The 26,008-nt window shown below is 35.0% G+C and overlaps 1 protein-coding gene across 2 annotated transcripts in view; it reads left to right on the top strand.

Moving 5' to 3' along the window:
* The window catches only part of LOC150088369 (WD repeat-containing protein 20), a 329,684-nt gene that overhangs the window by 137,205 nt on the left and 166,471 nt on the right, over positions 1-26,008 (top strand). For both annotated transcript variants that reach the window (XM_090370747.1, XM_090370746.1), the window contains exon 3: positions 3,774-5,033. In XM_090370747.1, the coding sequence (XP_090226873.1) occupies positions 3,774-5,033 (1,260 nt within the window). The remainder of the gene's footprint in view (positions 1-3,773; positions 5,034-26,008) is intronic.

The raw sequence follows: 26,008 nt of genomic DNA, 5'->3' as shown, positions 1-26,008 counted from the left end.
AGCACATACCATTATAGTGATGCAATCTTTTTGCAACTTATATCCCAGTGCTGTATGTTCAGCCATTGAGGCCAGTCTCATTGCAATTGTATATTTGGTCTTTAACCAAACTTTGATTAGCTATTTCCTTCCGTAGTTTTTCACGATAAACAGAAATTGTTGCACTATCTGCATTTAGCTTCTCACCCCAGATCGAGAACTGGTGAAACTTAAATTTGTCCAACCATCTGATGCTAGCCTTGAATAAAGGATCTCCGCCTAGTTTTTTTATTGATTTCAGTGGCTTTTCCTTGGCTACGTTTTTGCATTACATCAGCAGTTTCCATTTTTGATATGTGATTTTCAATTTTATCTGCATCATGAACCCCATGGGCTCACATCTGATGAGTATGGATTTGGCAAACCCAGGGTCCTGAGCTGAATATCATCATTCTTCTCTCTCTCTCTCTCTGTTTCTGTCTCTCTCTCTCTCTCTCTCTCTCTCTCTCTCTCTCTCTCTCAGGGTAACTTGAAAAATTTTTCTGGCTGGTGCAGCCTAAATCTCAGGCTTCCTTCCAATCATATGGCTAATAATATCATTTACTGTTGTTCTTCCTATTCCATATAAACCATTGCTATACTTGTAGCACTTTCACCTTTTCTTAGACGATTGATTATTTCAATTTTTTGTGATAATCCCAATACTACTCTCCTACGTTTCTCTGTCATTTCAGTGGGTTTACTAAATAAAAATTAAAATATGAAACAAGAGGTTAAAGTAAAACCGTATACAGTGAGCTGTAAACAAAGACTGAATGACACATGGTGCCAATATCAGAATGCATTACGGTGTAGTTGGGTTAGGTGACAGTTAACAGAGACTGGTGGTAAATAGGGTGACAGACAATCGAAGTTCTTCTGTAGATGTATCCGATTCTGAACAGTGCACGCTATGGCTGTTTGGATTTTAAAAAATAACTGGAGTTTTCAATGGTTTAAAAAAAAAAAATGAAAAGACATGGTATGATCAAAAAATACAGGGACTGAACTAATATATAGGAAATGATGAAGTTTACTGGCTATTGGATGGATCTCCTTTAAAGTATTCTTTCCTTGACACAGTATACACAGATTCTAATATTTCTGCTATTTCTGGAAGTATTCTTGACAGAGGTTTTTGGATTTATTAGTTCCTGTGTCATGTGCTGATTAATTTCTACAGTCTTTGCAAATCTATAACTTTTAAAGGGAGCTTAAACTTGGGGGAGGGAATCACGGTGACATGGTGAATCACAATGATGGAGTGCTTTGCAAGAATTCTTGAATGGAAAGCACCAATTCCCTCAAGCCTATTCTTGTCTGCTGTTTCCCTAAATAGCATCATCCAGTTGCCAAAACTGTTTTATAATATTCCAGGTTCACTCTTTGACCATATAATTTAAATCAATAATGAATAATGCCTGTGAGTTAAAAAAAAAAAAAAAAAAAAAAAAAAACCCAAACAGACATGTATAATCTTGTTTGATTGATTGGCTTGCTTTTTTTGGGCTTTGGAAAAGAAAGAATCTTCCCTTGAGAGGACTGACCTTTTGTTTTAACATATGATAACTCACTGTTCTTCTGTGATCATCAGTAAGGATGTGAGGCACAAAATTGCTGAAATGCATCACATTCCCAAATCTTGTGTTAAAATTGAATGGCTCATTCCATAAGAAATACCAGTTTCACTAGCAACTTCATGAAGAGTAAAATGTCAATGTTAGTAGTTCTTGATCACAAACATGAGTTAGTATTAGCATTATTAGAGGCATATGATGCAAGAAAGCAAGCTTATATAGCATCATTGACTGCTGGAACAAACTTCCATCTGTCATTGTAGAAGTTGATAGCTTAAATAGATTCAGGGCAGAACTAGACAAACATTTGGAGTGAGTGGATGGGTGAAATGATAAGGTGTTTTTTTTTTTTTTTTGACTGATGCTATATAAGCTTGCTTTCTTGCATAATGTGCCTTTGCTAATCAGCCAAAAAAAAAAAAAATCATCTCACATCCATTCACTCCAAAAGTTTGTCCAGTTCTTCCTTGAATTTATTTAAGCTATCAACTTCCAACACAATAGATGGAAGTTTATTCCAGCAATCAAGCACCCACCCACTGGCTAAAGGTAAATTTCTACACATCTATTCTGCAACTGTCTTTCTTCAGTTTGAATTTATGCCCCCTCAAGTGCGCAATCTGAGCAGGAGGAAGAATCCCATCAGCATTGAGCTTGCTCAAAACATTCAGGGTCTTATACACCTCAATCAGATCACCTCGCAAATGCCTAGTCTCCAGATGCTGCAATTTGCAGACCTTAACCTTTCTTGGTAAGAGCAACCTTTTGTTCCCCTCACTAATCTTGTTGCCCTTCTCTGTACTTGTTCCAGCAGCTTTATATCCTTCCTAAAATGAGGCCTTCAGACCTGTATACATGGTGTGGCATGACCATTGCCTTATACAAAGGAATAATTACTTACACCACCCCCCACCTAAGTACAGGCCAATTCCAATCTTCCTCTTACTTCTATGTTTGTTGCTGTCACTATCAAGTTTCTCTCTCTGGAGGTAAATACATCCCATGCAGTTTTGAATCATTGATTTTTGAAGTTGAAGGATAGTGGGATCATTTTCAGTGGACAAGTAGTGCTCTTTAAACTTTGCAGACCACAGAAATTTAAAAATGGTTTTGAATGCCACATGTGGCATTCAAAACCATTTTAAATTTCATGTTTCTATTGTACTCTACCCCAGTTTGAGACAAAATTTTATGCAAATTCCTTGTTTGGTAAAATCCTATTCTGAATTTTTTTTTTTTTTCCCATAATAGGATTTTACTGTTTTTTATTCATAAAATGAATAAAAATCTGTTCATTTTAAAATGTAATTAAGCACATTGATTGTTCCTAATTTAGATCGACTACAGATAAACTGGTGTTTTGTTACTATGCTTAATAATTCATTGAATGTGTTGTGATAAGTTATAACTCACTATGATGCTGCAGTTTCAAGATACAAGTTCAGTTATTTTGCTCTTGATCACACCTTGTAAATAAGGTTAACCAAACATGTACCCAAAATGAATAAACATTTTACTAAGTATATATATGCTGAAATAAACTACCTACATGTGTGCCTCCTCACATAGCTGATTGTTGAATTTCTCCATGCTTATTAACCTCAATTACTAACAGAGGTAGCTTATTCCAATAATTAACCCAATTATTGGAATAAGCTTATTCCAAAATTTCTCCATGTTCAAAAAAACTTATTGGCTAAAATTAATTTAAATCGGGATATACGGTTTATTGGTAAGGATGAATTTTATAATGGAGCTATCAGGAAATATTGAGAATAAATCTGTATCTCTTTCTGTTGACACCCCCCACTCAAAACACACATTTTAAAATATAAGGTTTTATATGGCATTGCTAATAAAAATAATAATAACGTCTCAGTGTGGGCAACCCTTAATCAAAATGTGTCATGCTTTTTTTCTGGCTTTGTTAATACATTAATTTAATTGATTTTTATCCATAAAACTATTGGGAAATGACTTGTCCATTTCTCAGTAGTCCCCTATGCCACAATAAGTGTTCTGTGCTTAAGTTTTCTTTTTATTCAGTGAATTGCTGTTACCCTATCACTATTTTACTTTACATCTTTGTAACACTTAATTTAAAACTAAATTTTTTTATTTTTACAATGTTATTTTTAACCATTATTTTTTATTTTTATTTGTTTATTTTTTTTTCAGAGGCTAATTGACAAAACAAAAGTCACATGTCTTAAATGGGTTCCTGGCTCTCCAAATCAGTTTTTGGTATCACACAGCAGTGGACAAATGTATGTATATAAAGAAGATTTACCCTGTGGAACTACTCCTCCTCATTATCAGTTATTCAAACAGGGAGAAGGATTTGCTGTCTATACTTGCAAAACAAAAAGCACAAAAAATCCTCTTTATAGGTGGGTTATAGGTGAAGGTTCTTTAAATGAATTTGCCTTTTCTCCATGTTCAAAATATCTTGCAACTGTTAGTCAAGATGGTTTTCTTAGGGTTTTCAACTATGACACAATGGATCTTCTGGGGAGAGTGAGGAGTTTCTTTGGAGGTTTGCTGTGTGTTTGTTGGAGCCCTGATGGCAAATACGTTGTGACAGGTGGAGAAGATGACTTGGTAACTGTCTGGTCATTTCAGGAAAAGAGGGTTGTTGCCCGTGGTCAAGGCCATAAATCATGGGTAAGTGTTGTAGCTTTTGATGCTTATACCACCTCTTATAGTGATCTTGATGGACTTGATTTCAGTGGCAGTGATGAGGAACTCACACAGCAGTTAGCTTCAAGTAATGTGAACGAATCCTCCAAAGCAGGAGCTACAAGTACTTCCAGATCAAGTTCAAGTCTTCTTCCTCCTCAAACTGTGACATGCAATAGGAGTTCCTTTTCAGACAGTCGATCATTAAATATAACATCATATAGGTTTGGTTCGGTTGGACAGGATACTCAGTTGTGTCTTTGGGACTTGACAGAAGATGTAATAAAGCAGTCATTGGGGAGGAATAGGACTAGTATGTTGCTGAACAGTCCTTCAAGCCATCTGACATCTCTTAGCAAATGTAATAATGTTACTCATGCACAGGCTAACTGTTGTCCAAAGGAAGGACCAGTAATGGATGGAAATTTACTAACTGGTCTAGGTGTGGGAAGTAAGAGTGCCACTTTGGAAAAAGAAAGAAAACATGAAAAGGAACATAAACGGAACTTCAGTCTTGCTTCACGCAACACTGACAAGAACAGCCTTAATAAATCCAACCAGAACAAAATACTAGAAGATCCAATCAGGCTAATTGGAACTTCTCTTTGTCCACGCCTTGATGACGTGCCAATGCTGGAACCCCATGTTTGTAAGAAAATTGCACGTGAAAGGCTCACTGCCTTAGTGTTCAGGGATGATTGTATGGTTACTGCATGTCAAGAAGGCATTGTCTATACGTGGGCAAGGCCTGGTAAGGGGGTAAGTACATGCTTTTCCTGTAATAACATACAGAGTGGTCCAAAAATAAAGGTAATTGAAAAAGAAATTGAATGTAAACAGTTTCTTTTTTCTTTTCTTTTCTTTTCTTTTTTTTTTGTTTGCACCACCCTGTATTAATTTGAGTAAAATATTTTAATTTGCAATTATTGGCTGTACTTAAGGATGAGTTTGGTACTCAAGGGGAGGAGGTAATTAGTCCAAGACTAGCTAACACTTAAGAGTATGCTAGAAAAATTATCTACTTGAAGTGTGAAAGAGAATTTTACAAAGAACTTTATTTGAAAAAAATAGAAATATGCCAAAATATAAATCATTTAAAGCTATGTCAGGAATGTTGGACAGATAGATATATTTTACAGCTAAAATATATCTTAAAGTTCATACAGTTATTGGAATTGAACATTAGTTTTACCTAGAGATCACGCTATATGCAACTCAGTATTGACTTTGTGGTTTAGGTGTGGCATATGAGGGTATGCTGGAAAGTAATGCTATTGCATAATGTTTGAAGAAATAGAGATAATTAAAAAGAAAAAAATGTACTTGTGGACATAGCTGCCCTCTCTCTGGATTTATGATAGTTTTTTATTTTTATTTTTTTAAACCATCCTGGCTTGCTGTCCTAAGAGTTTTTCTCCATTCCTCTCCCCCCCCCCCAGGAAAAAAATTTCCTGTGGCTTTCTGTACTTTATGTAAATTTGGTTTTTTAATTTCAAGTGATAGGAAATAATGTAATCAGACATTTGCAAACAAACAAGCATAAGAACAATATAAATGTCCATTTATATTCAGGACAGCTGAAGGGCCAGAAGACTTTGCAACTTCATTGTAAATGTTTTACTATAGTCAACATAACAGTGTAGTAGCAGTTAACAATGGGTTGTGCACTTTTTGTGGCAGTGTTTCAATGTGTGTATTTTCATCTGTGTATGTTACCCCAGGACCACAGCCAGCTCTTCATATGTAGTGGATAGGAAGAAATGAAAAAATTGATTAGCATTTCAGAGTGAAGATGATAGGTCAGGTGTGCTAATCATGCATGTACATTATTCAGAAGACTTGTTTCCAGAAGTAAAATACCACTGTAATACAGTTATGAAGAACAATACCTACATAGTGATGGCTCTGAAAAATGTGCCATTAAACAAATGATTCCAAGCAATTGGCTCTCAGTGACAGTGCTGGAAGGTGACTGTAAGGTACACTATTGGCATTTTCTTCTGACTAACCTCTACACTTGGGATTCTTTTAGAAAGCTGTTAGGCATGTAATGGTTGGCCTTATAACTGAAGTAATGGGGATATTAAAAGAAAAGATTAATCACTTGGTGGTAAGAGACTGTCCTTGTGATCTGATTAATTTGTATGCTGAAAAGGAGGCTGCATATTTCCTCTGAAATTGGATGAATACTTGATTTTACATTGCCTAGAAAGAAATGTTAAAAGGAAAAAGATTTAAACAATTTCAACCGATGCATGTCACTGAACACAAAAAATTTTGATACATATGTCTGTACATTGCTTATTTAAGTTAAATATGTAACTAGGCTAATGGAATATTGGCATCCTTTGATGTCTATTTGAAGAAGAGGAAAGCCATATGAGCACTTTTCAAAGTTAGCAGATTTGAAAAGGTTGGACATGATTCAGTGCTCCCTGACTCTTGTACAAACCCACTATGATCCAAATGAAGTTTTGAAAAAAAAGAAATATTTGTTTTGCTTCTGGCTTTAATAAAGCATTTGCGTGTTTCTTTTAGATATTGTGCCACCATTTCAAAATCTAAACATATCCCTTAGCATACCTTACGTCTGTTTACTAAGGTTACTGCTTTTTAATATGTTGAAAATGTGATATATAAATTTTTTTATAAATACAATTGTTAAATCTTCTGCTCTCATTTTTGAAATTGATTACCAAAGCAAACTAAATAAGAAGGATGAGTTTGACGTATTTATAAATATATCTACTTTCTTAGAGTCTAAGAAAAAAAATTCTGCTCTGTTGTTCATCATTGAAGAAGTATATTATAGTTTTATGTGATGACATGATGCACAAGTTCCCACAGAAAAATTATATTCTTATAAATTGAGTGCAAATTGAGAGGTCAACAAATTCATACTTAATTTTTTGTGAACGGGTTTCCAGTACATCTCATTATCATTAAAGATGTGGGGGGGGGAGATGTTTTTCAGTATCAGTTCTGTCACTTTTGGTGTGAAACCTATCAGAAGCTATTATGAAAGAAGAAAGCTGATTTACAGTGGTCCTTGGCAAACTGGCAAGTACAGAAGGAAATTTGAAATATAAAAAATTATCTTGTGTCATGCTACGCATTTTAAAAATTCCTCATAACATTGCTGATTGTGAAAGGATATTCAGGAGAGAGAGAAAGAGAGAGATCTGTAATGATATCTTTAATGTAAAGAATTAACTTTTCTTTAATTTGATGTATGTATATATACAGGTGACCCCCACTTAACGCTGATAATTCGTTCCGTAAAAACAGAGCGCTAAGCGAGCGCCGCATTCCCATAAGGTAACGTATATATATTTGTGAGTTGCGGTCGGTCCCATAGGATATTTCCTAATCAATAATAAACGGTAGTGAAAAGATGCCCAAATGTCGGTCAAAATATTTAATATTCAAATATTTGTACATATAAAATATTCTGCATTACATACTTATAATTATGTGGTAACTACTTACGTATCAAAATTAAACTTAAAATTCCAATTAAAATCATGAATTTAATTGATCTAAATTGATTTAATTTAATTGATGAATTTAATAATGAAAAATGTGTCGATTTTGGGTTGAACTTTGGCCCCTCTTCCAAATAAACTACCACCCAACAATAAAGTCAACCGATCTTTCGCCGCTTTGAAACCTGGCATGTTTTTTGCTTCTTTCAATATGAAACTACTTTTAGGCATTCGTTTCCACAAAAGTGCTGCTTCATCTATGTTAAAAACTTGTTGAGAAGTATAACACATAATACCCCTCTTCAATAATTTAACAAGTTCTTTTTGAAAGTTTCTGCTCCTTAATCTGCACTTGCGGCTTCTCCCTGGATTTTAAATCTATTCAACCAGCCCTTACTAGTTTTAAATGGTTCCGCATTTTTTTTTTTTTTAGGTGAGTTTTCTTCAGATCATCATGTTGGCCAGGGGTGGGCAACTTTTTTCGTCAGCGGGCCGAATGAAATTTTCGTATCATGATGCGGGCCGAATGAAATTTTCGCCTCATGATGCGGGCCGGAATAGATTGAACGATTTAATAAAAAAAAAAATCAGAACCTAAAAAATGTTATATTACTTGAATTACCAAATTATTAATGTATTTTTAAAAAAAATATCTGAATGTCCAAATTATCATTGAAAATGCGGCATTCGGCATCAATTTCTCTTTTTTTTTTTAATTGGCTCATTTTATGGGCTATAAATTATATTAAATTAAAAATTGTAATAATTAGAAAAGGCATAAAACATAAAATATCTCGCACCAATACTATTTTTTTCAATAAGAAGTCAAACCCAAAGGAACTTCGTTCGATCGATGCTACAATAATAATTAGGAAATAACTCTTTGACGCTGCGTAGAATCACTTGGTTACTGTTGTACTGGCCGCGATTCCCGATTGAACCGAATTAAGCCGAACGTTTACGGCGAGTGTAGTCAGGTATGGATTTTCTATATTTATGCATTTACCGAGGGGGCCGGATTCAACATCGTCACGGGCCGGATGTGGCCCCCTCGGGCCGGCTGTTGCCCACCCCTGATATTGGCTAATCTTTCTTTTTTTTTTTTTTTTTTCTTTTTTTAATAATATTTAACTTAACCGAATTCTGCATTGGATATTATCTTCAATAAAATTAGTTAGTCTTTCCATTTCAATCCTAATAGCCAGCCTAGCCCTAGTTGCTTGCAGTGGAACAGCTATCTTTCCCGCTGCTAAAATTAATTCTTTATTTTTTTTTTATAATTGTTCTTACAGTTAAACTTGCAAATCCTAAATTATGGCACACATCCGCTTGTCTTTGACTGGAATCGATTCGCTTCAAAACGTCTAATTTAATTTTCAAATTCAGTCTTTTTCTTACATTTATAGTCTTCGTACTGTGCTTAGTCATTGCTTTTTCATTCTTATCGGCCATTATTAACTCTTTGAAAATGTAACTGCGTTGGTTGCATTAATTATGATACAATGTTTGAGTAAACTGTCCGTTTCGCACGATGTCTAATACGGTACTAAGTGATGACTAGACATCGGATAAATGCATATAACACAAATATTACAAGCAATATACTTGATCATTTTTTAAAATGTTGATCTCGGAACTACGTAACAAGTCACTCTACTGCAATTAAATTAGCGTGCGAGAAAATTTCACTGAGCGTGGGAAAATTTCTGAAGTCTGCGTGAGAAACGTTTTAATGCTGTTTTGCTATTCATTTTCAAGCTATCGACTCCATCAAATGAAACGATTTCGTTAAACATGCCAAAAATGCAATCTGTAAAAGAGCGTTATAGTGATCTATGACAGCGTTATAGCGAATCAGCGTAAAGCGAACCGCGGTATAATGGGGGCCTGCTGTATATATATATTTTTTGACATATCTCGCTTTTCCTCCCCGACACATTAACCTGATACATTTTGTTCATTGCTTAAAAAGGTTTTGCATACCATTTAGGCACCCCCGTAGCCAGGTGGGCAGGAGCAGCAGTGCGTAGCACACGCTTCTTGATTAGACCAGGGTTTAAGCCTGTGACCACCAAATACGGAGGATGTGGAAAGGTCAGGGAATGACCACCGCATATCCCGGAGCAATATGGCCTTAGTTGCTAATGCTCCTAAAAACCAAATAACAACAACAACAGCATACCATTTAACTTTTTAATGAGTATGTATGTAGCTATACATATGCAAATGTATAGCTATTTTTTTTAATAGACATTTGAAATAATTTGTCCGGTACTTTGTGCTATCTCTTATCTTAATTTCCAACTAATATTAGACACAGTGTACTATTATTTGGAAGTTAATGGCAGCATGAAAATTGCTTTGAAAATCAAAGGTGCAAATCCTGCCTACAAATTAAAATTGAAGTTCTCCAGAATTTAGATCTAAAAGTTAATGAAATTGAATTAAGTGATAATTCTGGATGGATTTTTGGAGAAGTTCAGTCTGAAGATCTTATTTAGAAAGAGTTAAGAATGAAGACATAAGAAAAACAATGGACACTCAAACACCATTGACAAAATAGAACAAAAAAGGTTAGAATGGTATGGACATGTTATGAGAATGGGGAAAGAGAGACTACCTAAAAAAGCAATGGAATGGAATGGAATGGAATGGAATGGACAACCCCTAGAAGGAAAAGGAGAGGAAGGCCTAGAAGCACATGGATGGAGGGAGTGAGGGGCTATGGAAAAGAGGAAATTGAAGGATGGAGACTGGAAGGACAGAAAAGAGTAGAGGAACAAAATAAAAAAAAAAAATATATATATATATAAATACAGGGTGATTCACTACCAGTGCGACAAACTTTCAGGAGGTGTAGGGGGCACAAAGACAAATCGGAATCACATAGCATTGCAGGGTCCGAAATGCCTTCATCATGCGGTAGAGGATGTTTAACGGGAGGTCGCGTGAACAGCGATCCCGCTGGAAGTCAGCATTTGCGAACCGTTTCTGTTGAAGAAACCAAGTAGCAAAAGTCCTCCGCAGTGGATAACCCACAGGCTCCAATGATTGGATGGGTTGCAGATGGTATGAACTCATTTGGTTTGTTGACAGTATCCTCCATACAGTGGATTGGGAAATACCCAATTGTTGGTCTATTGCTTGAGTAATCGTACTCGGATTGCCTTCTGCAAGACGTAGGACATTCTCCTCATTGTCTGGCATCCTCTTCGTTCGCTCTCGATTCGTGGTACCTCTCGTGAAACAACCAGTCTCACGTAACCTTCTGTGCACATGTGCAAAAATCGTATGATGAGGAGCGCGCCTGTGCGGGAAACGTTCCTGGTACAAGCGCAGAGCGGCGCGCTCGTTACAGTCCGCAGATCCATACACGAGGTGCATGTTGGCCAGTTCAATGTTTGAATACTCGTCCTGCCTCGGGAACCGGTTCAGAAATGCTGACTTCCATCGGGATTGCTGTTCACGTAACCTCCTGTTCAACGTTCTCTACCGTATGACGAAGGCATTTCGGACCCTGCAATGCTATGTGATTCCGATTTGTCTTTGTGCCCACTACACCTCCTGCAAGTTTGTCGCACTGGTAGTGAATCACCCTGTATATATATATAAAGGAAGGGAAAAAAAAAAAGTTAGGTTGAGGATAACCATTGATACAATGGAAAAATCCAAGAAGAAGAATTAAGTGATAATAAATAGATGTAGAGGAAATTTCTTCGACAATAAAGAAAAAAGAAAAATTTAATAGTATGCATGTTTTTTTTTTTTTTTTTTTAAAAAACCATAATATAGAATTATTTTACTTTTTTTTTTTTTTTTTTTTGTTCTGTTTTTGACACTAATTTTACTCTAATGCTGGGCAATTATAAGCATCTATATATAGTGCTTTGATTTAAAAAAAAAATTCATAAAAACCTCAAAGCAACTGGGCCCACTCCTATCAAAAATGAATATAGAGAACTGTCATTACACATTCTGGAAACTGTCATGTGAAAGGCGTGAAGAAATTCTTTTCCCTGAAAGGCCAACCATCTTTCATGGCTACTTTAACTTCTTCATTGGAGCTATATCTATTGCCTCAGAGATGTTCTTTAAGCTTCAGGAACAAAAGTTTACCTGACCATTACCCACGAACCAGGTGACATCATATGGCTTACAGTGTAGGAACCAACAGCAGGAAGTGATCATAACTGTCCTTAGTTGGAAGATAAAGGAAGACATTTGAGTTTTATAGATAATGGTATGAGGGTTAATTTCAGGAAAGGGACCATGTTGGAACCACAAGTAAGGCTGTAAAATGGATCACAGGGTTGCTGCAAAGCAGAAAGCAGAGGGCAGTGACTTGATATAAGTATAAAAGTTGGGTACCCAAAGGATTGGTTATGGGACAGCTGTTTCTGATTTACATAAATCACATTGATAGAAGGTGTGATGTCAAAATTTGAGTAATTAATGATCATTATCGAGAAGCATTCCTTTAATATGATAGGCTTCATGGATGGTCAGAATAGTGGTTGCCTCTGTTTTAATTCAGCAAAATGCAAGGAGAGAGAATACTAGGGAATAGAACCCCCAGAATAACTTATACACTTGAGATTGAATTAAAACAATAGAGGTAGAAATAGATTTGGGAGTTAGGATAAATGTTAGACATGAAGTTCTTCAAGCACTGCAGACAGGCAGCAATTAAGGTTCATTGTGTCCTTTTGATGGTTTATCAAACATTACCTTGCAGAGATAGGGAGGTCATAATCCCATTGTATAAGGTAATTGTTAGAGTGCATTTTGGGAATTTTGTGTCCAAGTATGGAGACCTCAACTTAAAAAAAAAAAAAAAACACAGGATTCTTGGATGGGTCAAAATATAAGCAGCCCACTTGTTGAGTGCAGAAGGACACCTATAGTTTTGGGGGATACACCTCAGAGTGAAGAGGGAAACACAGATTGTTTGTTTTATTTTTATTTTCTTAAATATTTATTTTTAATTTTTATTATATATATGTCAAATAAAATGTAAAATGTCTGTTAGGTACACATGAGCCTAATTATTATTATTAATTTTTTTTTGGGTTTCCATGATTTTTATGATTATTAAAATGGTATATAATGAAAAAAAATGCTATAAACAGTTATTTATTGTAATATTTATGCATACAAGAACACAATTAATTTTATTAATAAGAAAAACAAAATACAAATTCAAGATAAAATTACAAAAATGCACTTATAATAACAAAATACAAATACAATTCAAGCAACAAAAATTGCAATATTTTTGTTTTTTTAATATTCAATGAGAGATTTGATACTGTTTATTTTAGTCAGTGAATCAAAGCTGGAATGATATTTGTCTTAGCAATGTGCAGAATATTTTCTAAATCTATATCATAAATTCTATTAATTAAAAAAAATAATAATAAATAAATAAATAAAGAAATATATATATATTGTTATTATGGTAAAAGTATAATATATACTATATAGTTACTGAATATGTATATAAACATAACAGTATACAGTGGGCCATTAGGCCAAAATACCTTATAAAGACTAAGATAGCCAGTGTAGGTCTACATTGCCATACCCTGAAAATAAACATACAGTTAGTATTAATATAGAATACAATAATGATTATGTAGCTGATTGACCTGTAGATACACTGAAAGGAACTTTTTCAAGGGCTAACCCCTTTCAATATATCCCACCAATAATTAGCAGAGCTATCTGTTTCTGATTGTCATCTGCCTGTTTATCTGATTGCCATCTGCCAGTTATCTGTCTGGCTAGCTGTTATCTTGCCTGTTTGCTGTTAAATTTAAATTTTAACCAAACAGCCATTATTGTTTATGATTATTAATTGGACCTAGTTAAACAGGCAGATGGCAATCAGAAACAGATAGCTCTGCTAATTATTGATGCGATATATTGAAAGGGGTTAGCCTTTGAAAAAGTTCCTTTCAATGTATCTAGTCAATAATCAGCTACATAATCATTATTGTATTCTATTTTAGATATTATTACTAATTGTATATTTCCAGGGTATGGCAATGTAGACCTACACAAAGCTATCTTAGTCTTTATAAGTTATTTTGGCCTAATGGCCCACTGTATACTGTTATGTTTATATACATATTCAGTACCTATATAGTACATATTATACTTTTACCATAATAACTATATTACAGACTGATGTAATGTTCAATCTACTATTGATGGCATTAATCTGATATGACGTAACTTTTACATTTATCCCAATTATTATTAATGGATTAACCCCCCCCACCTCATTGACTCTTTTCAGAAACTTTTAAAACAGTGTAATAAGTGCACTCAATCTCAGGTGATGATTATTTTGAATAAAAATAAAACAATTTTTATAAAAAGTTAAAGAACAGTTCTTTCTTATAACCAATTTTATTCAAAGTAATCACCACCTGAATGCACTTATTACATTGTTTAAAAGTTTCATAAAAAGAGTCAGTGAAGGCATTCAAAGAGATGTTCAGTTTGCAATAATGTTTCTCTGTCTTCATCATCCTGAAATCTCTTTTCTTTGAGGAAAGAGACAGAGGAAAAGATATGGTACCACGTTTCATCAGAAATGTCTTTACGACAAAAATGGGCAGGGGCATTGTCGTATAACAAGAACCAGCTGCTTTTCTCTCAAAATTGTGGCCTCACCTGTGAAATACACTTCAGTTCTGCTAAAAAAAAATCCAAATCCAGTCTTTGAAGCACTTGCAGACGGGCGGCAAGTAAGGTCCAATGTGTCCTTTTGATGGTTTGTCAAACATTACTTTGCAGAGATAGGGAGGTCATAATCCCATTGTATAACGTAGTGTAGAATGCAGCATTGAGTGTTTCCCCTTCAGAAACAAATTCCTTGTGAATCACACCCTGTTTGTCAAAAAATGTGATCAGCGTCATCTTGATCCTGGACATCTATAAACAAAACATTCTGGGCCTTGGTGATGATTTTGAAGTCCACTGCATTATGTGGCTTGTTGCTTCATCTCTGAGTCATACTGAAATGCCAAACATTCATCTCCAGTGACAATACAATTGAGGAAATTAGGGTTGCCTCAACAAGTCTAGAAGAAATCTTTGCATGATGACACTCTTCATTGCTTCTGCTCATCAGTGAGGTTATGTGGCACGAATTTTGTTTAGATGTTTTCCCTAAATCTTTATGCAGAATTTGATGAATCATTTCCTTATTCACATCCAAGTCATCAGCCATCATTCTGAGGATCAAATGATGGTCTCTTGTCACAATTTCCCAAACTTTTGCAACTCTTTCCTGATTTTGAGAGATCGACAGACTCCAACTTATTGGGTCAAAGTGAACATCCTCACACCAATCTTTAAACCGCTTATACCATTTCAACACGCTGGTATGTTTAACGTACTGTTTCACCACCATAAACAGTTAACATTTCATACGTTTCTGTTGATTTTCCTGGTCTAAAGCAATATTTGATATTTTGGTTGCTCCAATGAAAATTGTGACATGGGTGATTCCATGTCAAGTGGCCTAATTTTGAAGATGGTATTTGCTCGACCATCTTAAATTTTGTTGCAACTTGGTGTAGATGTTTAAACAGGTTTCCAAAGAAGCTGTGCAAAAATTTAGTTCAAAATATAATATGCTTGAGGCCAGCACTTTTTTTTATGGAGGTCATTTGTGTTATACGGAGCAAATCACAAAAAAAAAAATTTCAAAGTTTTAAGTTGCACAACATTGAGAGGTAGTGCTCTGAAACTTGGTATACTTAGTTAACTTTTGGCAGAGAATGCAAAACTTTTGGTGTCCAGGCTTAAAAACCTTCACATTTTTTACAATGCGGTCTAAAACTGGCACCAAAAATTTGCCAAAAATTAAAGTCATAACTTTGAAATAAAAATCTTTGGTACCTTCTTCTTTGGCCATTCCATTTAACATCTGCATGAATTCAGCCTAACTAAATATGAGTTCTTATACTTGTTTGCTGGCTGAGATATTTTCCTTCAAAGATACTCAAAATTTGAAAGTTAAAATTTGACTTACCTTTAGGGACAATATCTTAATGTGGGACACCTTTAATTCTCTCGTTTTTGCCACCATTGGAAAGAGCAGCTTTTAAGCAGCAAGAATTATGGTTTTTCAGTTTTGTGTCTTGCTACTTTTTTTTACAATTGGGGTGCAAATGGCAAGAAAAGAAATTGCATGGGCTTCTTTAGTGCAAGTACCCAAGCCTGAAAAGTGGTCTTTATTCAGGATTCCAAGCATAAAGATGATGTTCTATTAGTTTCCACGCTTGAAAGAAGCAACAAAATTTATTTAAAGCACAATACTATTTGAAATAAGCAAGTGAGTGTGAAGGTATTGAATCACTTCTTCGTAATGGACTGGTTGGTTGGTTGATATGTTGTTTAATGGCACAAGGGCTGCTAAGGCCATATTGTGCCTGTAATGGACTGGAATGTTTCATTAATGGTTGATATTACTACTTCAGGCAAGCTATATTGTTGTTGTTTTTGGAGCTGGAAGATTGGCAATAATTTGTTGTTCAGGAATCCAGCAGACATCTTGTCTAGCAGGCCAGTGAAATGAGCAAGTTGCTCCATGAGGATGCATGAAATTTACCAATACATCATGTTCTTCAAATGAAATTTCACAAATATTTCCAATCCACTAATTATTGTCATAAATACAAAGCGACGTATTGGCCAGGTTGTAAATTAACAATTGGCACATACTGAATATTGGTTTCACTAGTCTGATCTATATGAGCTGCAAATGATGATGGCATGTCATTTGATACTCTGCAAACACGAATCTGTCTTGCATCAATACGAATGAAGTGATGATTTTCTCTTGTTCCAGCAGTATGACCTTCTATGAATCTTTTTACTTGAAATGAATGGCCTTACTTGCTCAATTTCCTCTTTAGAAACAAAACAGAATTTTATTCCAATCACATGCTTGGCACAAAATTCAAACATGTTTCTTGGTGTCAGGATTTGGTTTTCAATTGGGCATTGGAGACTTGCACATGCTGCCAATCGTTTTATTGTTCTATTAATTCCATCACATGGTGACTTGTCATGGCTAGTGCTTTTTTCCAGGTATGGCCATGATTCCTTCTTTTGCATTAAGTTTTCTAGCTTTCTTGACCATTCTTTCTGAGACACTAAAACCTTCCATTGTTTACTTTATGGACCAACTAACTAGAGCTGGTGTTAACATTTAAGTTTTTCTGAATGACTTGATACCATCAACTTTTCTTTCAATTCTTTCAGCAGCTCATTGTAATCTAAGCAATTTCCACACAATGACTTGCACTTGGCTCCATGACGTCATTTGGATCCAAGCCACCAATAGATGCAATTTTACTGGCAATTACATCTTGTACTTGACTTGCCTTCCTTTTGGCATAGCCTTGTGAGCCTCTCTTAGCCATTTGCTGAAATTTCAGAGGAGGAATACCACTAGCCATCAAACTTGTGTTCAAGCTTTCAGTCACGTGCATTTTGTCATCATGGTCTGATCCAGATGAAGTTGATGTTCCTGTTGCTGCTTTTCAGCTGTTAGACTCTTTTTGGCATGGTGGGCATAGCTTCTGTCCTGGTTTTATGTCTAGTTTTGTTAGGTCTTTCAGGTAGTCTGCCATTGATAAATCAATTGGTTGTAAACTTTTTTTCACCATATGATTTTTCTTTTGGAAAGGATTGCAATATGAACACTGCAAAAATACAAATTTTGTCAAAAGCAAAGCTTCATGATGTAGACAAATTCTTCTTCACCCGGTTTTAATTCACAGCATTGACCTATCAGCTGTTGATATTCAAATTCTTTAAATAATTTTAATCCAGTTTTGCATGTATAGGAAAGGCACTTGACATTTATAATTATCCATATGACTGATAGTGCATGAGTCCAGCTTATCTCCAGCAAAATCTTCTGATTCCATGGCTTTCATGCTGACTAATAAGCGGACATTTCTGCAAGCGATGAAAACTTAACTTTATTACAGTCAAACAATAAAAAAGAGAAGAACAAAATAAACAAACTGTTCATAACGAAGATAAAACACATTAATAACAGCATGGTTCAAATATCAGCTATTTATACCTTTTTTGTATGATTCCAGAGTTCTAGAATGTTCATCAGTTTTTTTTTTTTTTTTTTTTTTTTTTGGAATTCAAGAATATTCTAGAATGTTCCCGGAATTCTATAATTCTTGGGTATTCTTCTAGAATATTCCAGAATTCTAGAATATACTTTATTTCTAGGTTATTCTAAGCATTAGGCAGGATTAAGGAAGTTTTCTGCAACAAAAAAAAAAAAAAAAAAATCACACAAAATAACAACACGGCACATAAAACTACTTGATGTTTAGGCTTAATTTTAAGGCCTTAAGTGCAAAGACACAAAACAGTTAAACCATGATCCTTGTAGCTGAAACTTTGCTCTTTCGACTGGTAACAAAAACGAGAGAATTGAGCAAATATCTTAATATTGTGTCCCATATCAAGATATTTGCCCTCTGTAAGATAGGTCAAAATAGATATTTTTTCAAAAAAATATCTCGGGCAGAAAACAAGTATAAGAGCAGATATTTAGTTTGGCTGAATTCATGGAGTTGGTAAGTGGAATGTCCAAAGATTTTTATGTCAAAGTTATGACTTTCAAAAGTCTTGCTTAAATTTGTTGCAACAAATTTTTGGTGCCAGTTTTAGACCACATTGTAAAAAATGTGAAGGGTTTTGAGCCTGGACACCAAAGAGTTTTGCATTCTCTGCCAAAAGTTAACTTGGTATACCAAGTTTAAGAGCACTACCTCTCACCGTTGTGCAATAGTAACACTTAAAACTTTGAAAATGTTTTGTGATTTATTCCGCATAACACATATGACCTCCACAAAAAAGGTGCTGGTGCCTCAAGCATACTATATTTTTAACTGAAATTTTGCACAGCTTCATTTGAAACCTGTTTAAACATCCACACCAAGTTTCAACAAAATTGAAGATGGTCAAGCAGGGACCCCTAGGCCACTTGACATGGAATGGATGTTAATGCCACTAATGAAACTGGTTGTTACTCGCAGCCTGTCAGCTTACTGGACAGTCTGTACCACCATCTGCTGGACAAAGTTTGAACTACAACAGACCACTTCTGTTTAAAATAAACAGAACAAACCCTTCAAACATGGCCACAACAGCACCAGTCCTGGACCTTTATTTCACACTTCAGATATATGTTATATTTATTTAGCTAGTTCAGTGACAGCCTATCGCTTGCTTGCACTATGTGGTTAATACTAATACTAAAAGTTGCTTGGTTCTGATCTGGGCTTATAAAGAGAATGCAGAATATCTTGAAATTGCAGTGGCAAAATTCTTGCTTGTTTCACAGCTGCATTGAGGTCATCATGTTGTGAAGGAGCAGTACTGTATTGCCAGACCTTGCCCAATTTGATTCTTTTTATGAGCTTGTCTAGTGTATTGGAATGAATTGATTATACCCTTTTTCAAAAATATCATTTGGATAACTCCCTTAGTCACAAAAAATAGCCACCATGTTTTTGACTGAATCTTAGATTTGAAATATTTTGGAAATGGTGATGCTTTAAATGGTGAATTTCATTGCGCTGTTTTCTGCTTCCCAGATCATAGTGATGAAGGAAATTAATAAAACAAGTTAAGTAATATATGCACTGCATATGTTACTTAACTTGCAAGAGGCCTTCAGTAAGTTACTTGTCCCCCACCCCCAACTATAAATACGCTTGATATATATATAAAATGTATATATATAAAAAAAAAACTATATATATATTTTTAAAATCATATTCTCATATATGTCCGTATCTTATTTGTGCTAGTCCAGGTCAGAAAAGTGAAGTGCAGGTAAAAAAGAGAGAGAGAGAGAGAGAGAGAGAGATTTAAAATACCCAAACCAAAGGAAACAACATGGATGTCATAAAATTGAAGCATTGGGTCATCATATTTTTGATGACTGAAGGGAATACACCAAACATCATTCATGTACATGAAAGCTGCACATCATTCACTATGAATACAAAGTAAAATTTTGGTCTGAGCAGTTTAAATGAGGTTAAAAATCCAGAAGATGATTGCCCCCTGGGCCGACCGACCGACCAAAGTAACTCCAGAAATGAGACAAAAAATTGAAGACCTGATTATTCAGGATAGATGTATTAAAGTGTCTGTGATTGCCAGAGAATGTAATATTTCTGAGGGGCCAGTACTATCCCCGTAAACATTTAGCCGTGCCTAAGGTCAGCTTCACTGGTGAGTGTAATGTCTACATTGCTTCAGAAACAGTACAGGGGCTGAAAATTGTGAATAAAATTTACATATACATGATTCATAAGTATCTTTCAAAAATTGTAATTGGTAATGAAATGTGGATCGAGATACCAAATAGGAGTCTATTCATGGGGAAGCATCATGGGTCACCACTGCCCCAAAAAATTTTGGGCTCATCCCTTCACCAGCTAGATCATAGCTACCATTTTCAGGATTTGGAAGAAATTCTTTTGATAGACTACATTAGAAATTGATTATTTTCTTATATGATGACTACGTATATAAGAAAACAATTACTGGAGATGGTTATGCTGCTTTTCATAAAAAAAAATGGGGACCATAAACATAGAAGAGAGAAATTGAAATAAGGTGTCTTGCCTCTTTACGACAGTGCTCACGTGCACATGTTTCATGAAGAAATTTCTGCTCTGAGAGATTCTGGGTTTCATGAATTAAACCACTTGCTCTACAGTCGAGACTTGCTTCTCAATGATTACTTTTTCTTCAAAAATATGAAGAAACACCTGTCTGAACATCACTTTTCAAGTGATGGCAATCTCAAGAAAGCTGTAACTTTTTCAGAGGTCAGAAAGCTTTGTTTTCAACCCAGAGGTCATGTATTGAAATTAAAGAGAAATTTTTGTGGAGGGAGGGAGAAGAGGCTGTGTTGTTTCTTCATTATTGAGTGGATAACGTTTTTGAGTGATCCTTGTATATTTCAGGTGTGCTTTATTTTTATTTCTTAAATTATCTTTTTCTTTGTCAGTGATTAATAAAGTGAAAAGTAAACAACTAAATTATCTTGTTATCAATTAATTACCAGTTAATCAATTAATGTGTACATACCTTAACATAATATTCACTGATCTTTTTGTTATGCTTTAACCACCCCCAACCGATTTAAAAACTAAACAAAACAGTTATACAATACAGTCATAGTACAATCCACATTTTTCTAATGCACTTTAATAATATCCTCCTGGATTTAATAACAATTGAAGTATCACATGTATCGTATTAATTATATTTGCATATCATATTAATATTTTGTGATTTATATATTTAGTAAACAGATAATGAAAAATGATTTCTTAAGGACCAACCTTTTAGAGGTGCAGCGCTGAAACCAGCAATATTTTGATTCATTTGTCATATTTCTCAAATAATACATGACAAGACAGATCTGAGCCTATGGCAGATATAAGCTAGTCTGTAATCAGGTCCACAAAGGAGATTAGGCAGGTGAAGGCAGATTACGAGAAATCTTTGGCAAAGGATGCTAAGAAAAACAGCAAGGATTTCTTTACTTATATAAACTCTAAAAGGAAGGGGATGAATCTGATTGGTCCACTTGATATCAATGGTTTGACTGTTGATGATCCTGCTCAGATAGCAAACAAACTGAATGAGTATTTTGCATCTACATTCACACGTGAGGAGTTATTAAGGTTTGAAAATGGCAGAAGGTTATCATTGTAGCAGGGTGATTAATGATTTTGTAATAACTGAGAGCAAAGTGGAGGAGAAATTGTTGAAGTTAAACATAAGAAAGGAACCTGGGGTGGATGGGATCTATCCAGCTATATTAAAGGAGGTGGCAAAGCAACTAAGCAAACCCTTAACCATAATTACGAGAGCATCCTTGGACTCAGCGGAGGTCCCATGGACTGGAGATGTGCAAATGTAGCCCTAATTCACAAAGGAGATCAAAGGGTGACACGAGTAATTACAGACCAGTTAGTTTAACTTCTGTTCCGGGTAAAATAATGGAGTCACTGGTTAAAGATGCATTGCAGGATCATCTAGACAAGACTGCAGCAATAATTCAGACACAGCATGGGTTTGTTAAGGGAAAGTCTTGTCTGACAAATTTGATAGGATATTATGATGTGGTTACAAAGGAACTGGATGCAAAAAATAATTTTGATATGATATATTTGGATTTCAGGAAAGCTTTTGACACTGTTGCGCATGGAAGACTATTGTACAAATTGGAGCAGAATGGTATTAAGGGTAAGTTGCTACAATGGATAAAAGAATGGTTGAGTGGGAGAAGACAGAGGGTGGTAATCAATGGGTGCTGCTCTTTGTGGATTAATGTCATTAGCGGAGTCCCACAGGGTTCGGTGTTGGGTCCACTGTTATTTTGTATATTTATCAATGATATTGATGAAGGTATATCAGGCTTAGTTTGCAGATGATACAAAGGTTGGCAGGGTTGTTAATGACAGTAATAGCAGTGTGCTACTGCAACAGGATCTAGAAAATTTGGGCAGATGGGCTAAGAAGTGTCAACTGAAGTTTAACTTTTACAAATGCAAACTACTGCATATGGGTAGAAGTAACCCCAGAGAAACGTACCAACTGTTTGTTACTACACTTAAGGTGGTAGAAAATGAAAAAGACCTGGGAGTAATTGTGCAGTCAGATATGGAGTTTTCTGAGCAACGCAGACAAGCTGCCAGGGCAGATCATAGGGTTTTGTCAATGATATATGGGAATTTTGCTATCAGGGAAAAGGTGTCCCTCTGTATAAGACAATGGTCAGGCCACGCCTTGAGTACTGCGTACAGGCCTGGAGGCCTCATTTTAGGAAGGATGTAGATTTGCTTGAGCGTGTACAGAGAAGGGCAACAAGATTGGTGAGGGGGAATGAAAATCATGCAAGTTAAATCTTCGTTCATTTTGTTTTTTTAATGGTGAAGTACCAACATCAGTTGCTGAAGAACTGGTAGGAATATATCACGAAACATCTGATTATGATCTGTATATTACTTTCGATTGGAAACGAATAAATATTTACCTTAGTAGATGGAAATAACATAGGTAGGCAGAAATTTTAATCTTGAAATTACACATAATTAGAACTCTTTATTGCATACAAAAGGCACATGCTGTAGCACTTTATTACATTTTTTATTTTATTTACATTACCTATTTACCGTAATGCTCAAGCAGAATATGAGTACACCCCTTGAACAAGGGACCCAGGGATTTATCTCACCTATCCAATGTTAAATTGGACTAAACATTACTATTTTCATTTTGATTTCTATATAATATCAGTGTAAATACACCATAGTTTATCCATAAATTTAACTACCTAAGTAGTGTAAAAAAGCAGTTTGATTTTGTCTCCTATTGTTGGTTACCTTCACAACGAGATACCAGGTATTGCACTACTTCAAATACATAACACTTCTCTAGTAGAGGAGACTGCTATTATTTTTTCTCAGTGGGCACCACCACCACCCAGACGGCATGGTTTTGGAGCTTGTTGGCTCACTCATCTGTGGGCAGGCAGGTACCCTGATAATGCAAACATGCCATTGCGGTTGTGAAGTTAATTCCACAATATGAGAGATGCCAAATGGTGAAGATAGTGATAATATTTTGAAGAATAAATGCACAATTGATAATGTATTTTGGGTTGAAATTAACTATATAATATCTGTGTAAATACACCATAGTTTACCCATAAATTTAACTACCTAAGTAGTGTAAAGGCATTGTTTGATTTTATCTCATTGTGGCTACCTTCACAAAGAGATACCATGTATTGCACTACTTCGAATAAATAACGCTTCTCTAGTAGGGGAGATACTGTTATTTATACTCTTTATTTACCTTCTTTATTCTCTTTATTTATATCGATATTATATAGTCAATTTCAACCCATAATACAAGGCTTATGCATTTAGTCTTCAAAATTTTGATTTCTAATATCAAATTTTGTTATCTTGTTTCTCTGAGAATGGTCTTTTGTTACATCTGAAGTATAGTACTTGTTGTCTTGGGAAATTCAGTATAATACTGCGGTACCCCAGAGGCATATTATTTTGTAAATTTCTCTGATAAATTTTGATGAATGCATTTTTGAGAGTTTCTAAATTGTTTTTGGATTTATTAGTACATTGTTTAGAAATGTTATGAGCTTTAGTGTAGGCAGAAAATGAAGCTGGACATTCGCGTACAAATAAACTCTGATATGACATACTTTTCTCTTGAACAACCTTAAAGAATTTATTGAAAATCCGTGGTTTAAATAAAGGAAAAAGAGGGGGCTTAGTATGGAATAAACAGTTTTATCCCTACAAGCATAGTTTCACTGACACAATATGAGCAAATTATATGGAAGAAAAGTCTGCAGCTATGACAAAAGCAATAGAAATCGTGCAGATCATCTCATTTTGCATTTTTGTGATGCCAAACAACCACAAGGCTGAGAATTACCATGGGAAGAGAGGCTCCATTGGAGGAGATACTATCACCAAGTTGTGATCTGAGGTAACTAGAGAATAACTTAAATTGGTTGTGCAGCACTTCCAAGGGTTGTTGGTGAGGAATAGATCGAGTATTAGTTGTGCAGTTAGAATTGTTTCCTAATTAGCTGTAAATTAAATTTTTAAGTTACTGTGTGAAGTTACTGGCCGATCTTCTGGAGTCTAATGTGGAACACTTAGTTATAATGCATCCACATTATGCTTGAAGTGGTGAAACCCATGTTTAGTCTCTAGAGCAAAGTTTCCGGCATCCCCTCCCCCCATACTTCTCCTTCAACCCATGCATGGTACTAAGTACTATAGGTTTTAATACCTTTCGTGTTTGGGGTTTTCATAAAAAAAAAAAAGAAATATTTAGGTCAATGGCTTTCAACTGGGGTGCTGCAACAACATTTCAGGGGTGCCATGTAATTTGGATTTAAGTTACTCAAACTTTTTTTTTTTTGAAATTTATATATTTATTTCATTTTAAAAAGGTGTACGGTATCCATTGTACCATATCTTTTTATTTTTGTAGAGATCTATAATTGATGTTTATTTAGTACCTCTATATAAAGAATAAAATTATTATATAAGTACAGTGGATTCCGGTTATTTGGGCCACCGGTTAATCGGGGCAGCCGTTTATTTGGGGCAAATCTTAAAAAACAGAACCCAATCGAGAAAATAGCCAGGTTTTACTTCACTTAATTGGGACAACATGCCGCTTAATTGGGGCAAGAGACCATAGCACTGGAGATTACCCTACAATTGTCTGTGACCGTACCACGTAGTTCAGTCGGATTTCTGGTGGTCACAACCATAAAACAATTAGCAGTCACCTGTTTATTGGGCTTTTCTGTTAGTGCAATCTATCATAAACGGGTGGTAAACTCGATCTTATTGAATTTGTGATAATACTGACAGCTGGAATTATGTGGGTTATTATGGCGAAATGTGTTTACACTTCCACGGAATCTTCGATCATATAAAAAAATTACTTTTCAGAATTTTCTCTTCATTCTTATTTTTAAAATTTTGTAACTTGTTACTCCATTCTCATTTGCGCGTATCATGTTACTTGCAATTTGTGTGCGCCGTGTTCTTTGTTATTGATTGCTTATCTTTTTACTGTTTTAAATTTTAACCCCTACCCCACAAATGTCAGTGAACAGGAAAGTCAACTAGTTAGTATATACATATTACAGTACGTATTAATTATTACAGTTATCACATATATTCTTCTGATTTTCACGTATCATTTAATTTTTTAATTGGATAGGTAATAAAGGGTAAATCTGTGGTTAATATATCTTTACTTTTATAGCCTGTAGATAATATTCCTCCTATTTTTGTTCATTAGAATCGCTGTTTAATAGAATTAAAATTCATTTCACAAACGTGATCACAATGACCTGCGCTTTACTACACATCGTATAGTGAACAGTACTTTACTATGGTGAGTCCATCGTAACGTGATTTGATTGTACAGTGAACCAATTGTAAAGCGGGGTCCATTGTATTTTTAACTATTTATGTGAAACTTCCGTGTAACCATATTTATGATTTCCGTAAATATGGTTGCTACACGTTATTTTAAATTCTTGTAATTTAATAATTTAAACATGTAAAGTAAGAAGTTGCAGTATCAGGTTTCTAGGCCTAATAGCTC

Source organism: Mastigoproctus giganteus, chromosome 3 (assembly GCF_048544385.1).
Source record: "Mastigoproctus giganteus isolate SK-2022 chromosome 3, ASM4854438v1, whole genome shotgun sequence".
Taxonomy (NCBI): domain Eukaryota; kingdom Metazoa; phylum Arthropoda; class Arachnida; order Uropygi; family Thelyphonidae; genus Mastigoproctus; species Mastigoproctus giganteus.
Note: the sequence above shows the minus strand (reverse complement) of the source record. Positions and strands in the feature narration are given on the sequence as shown.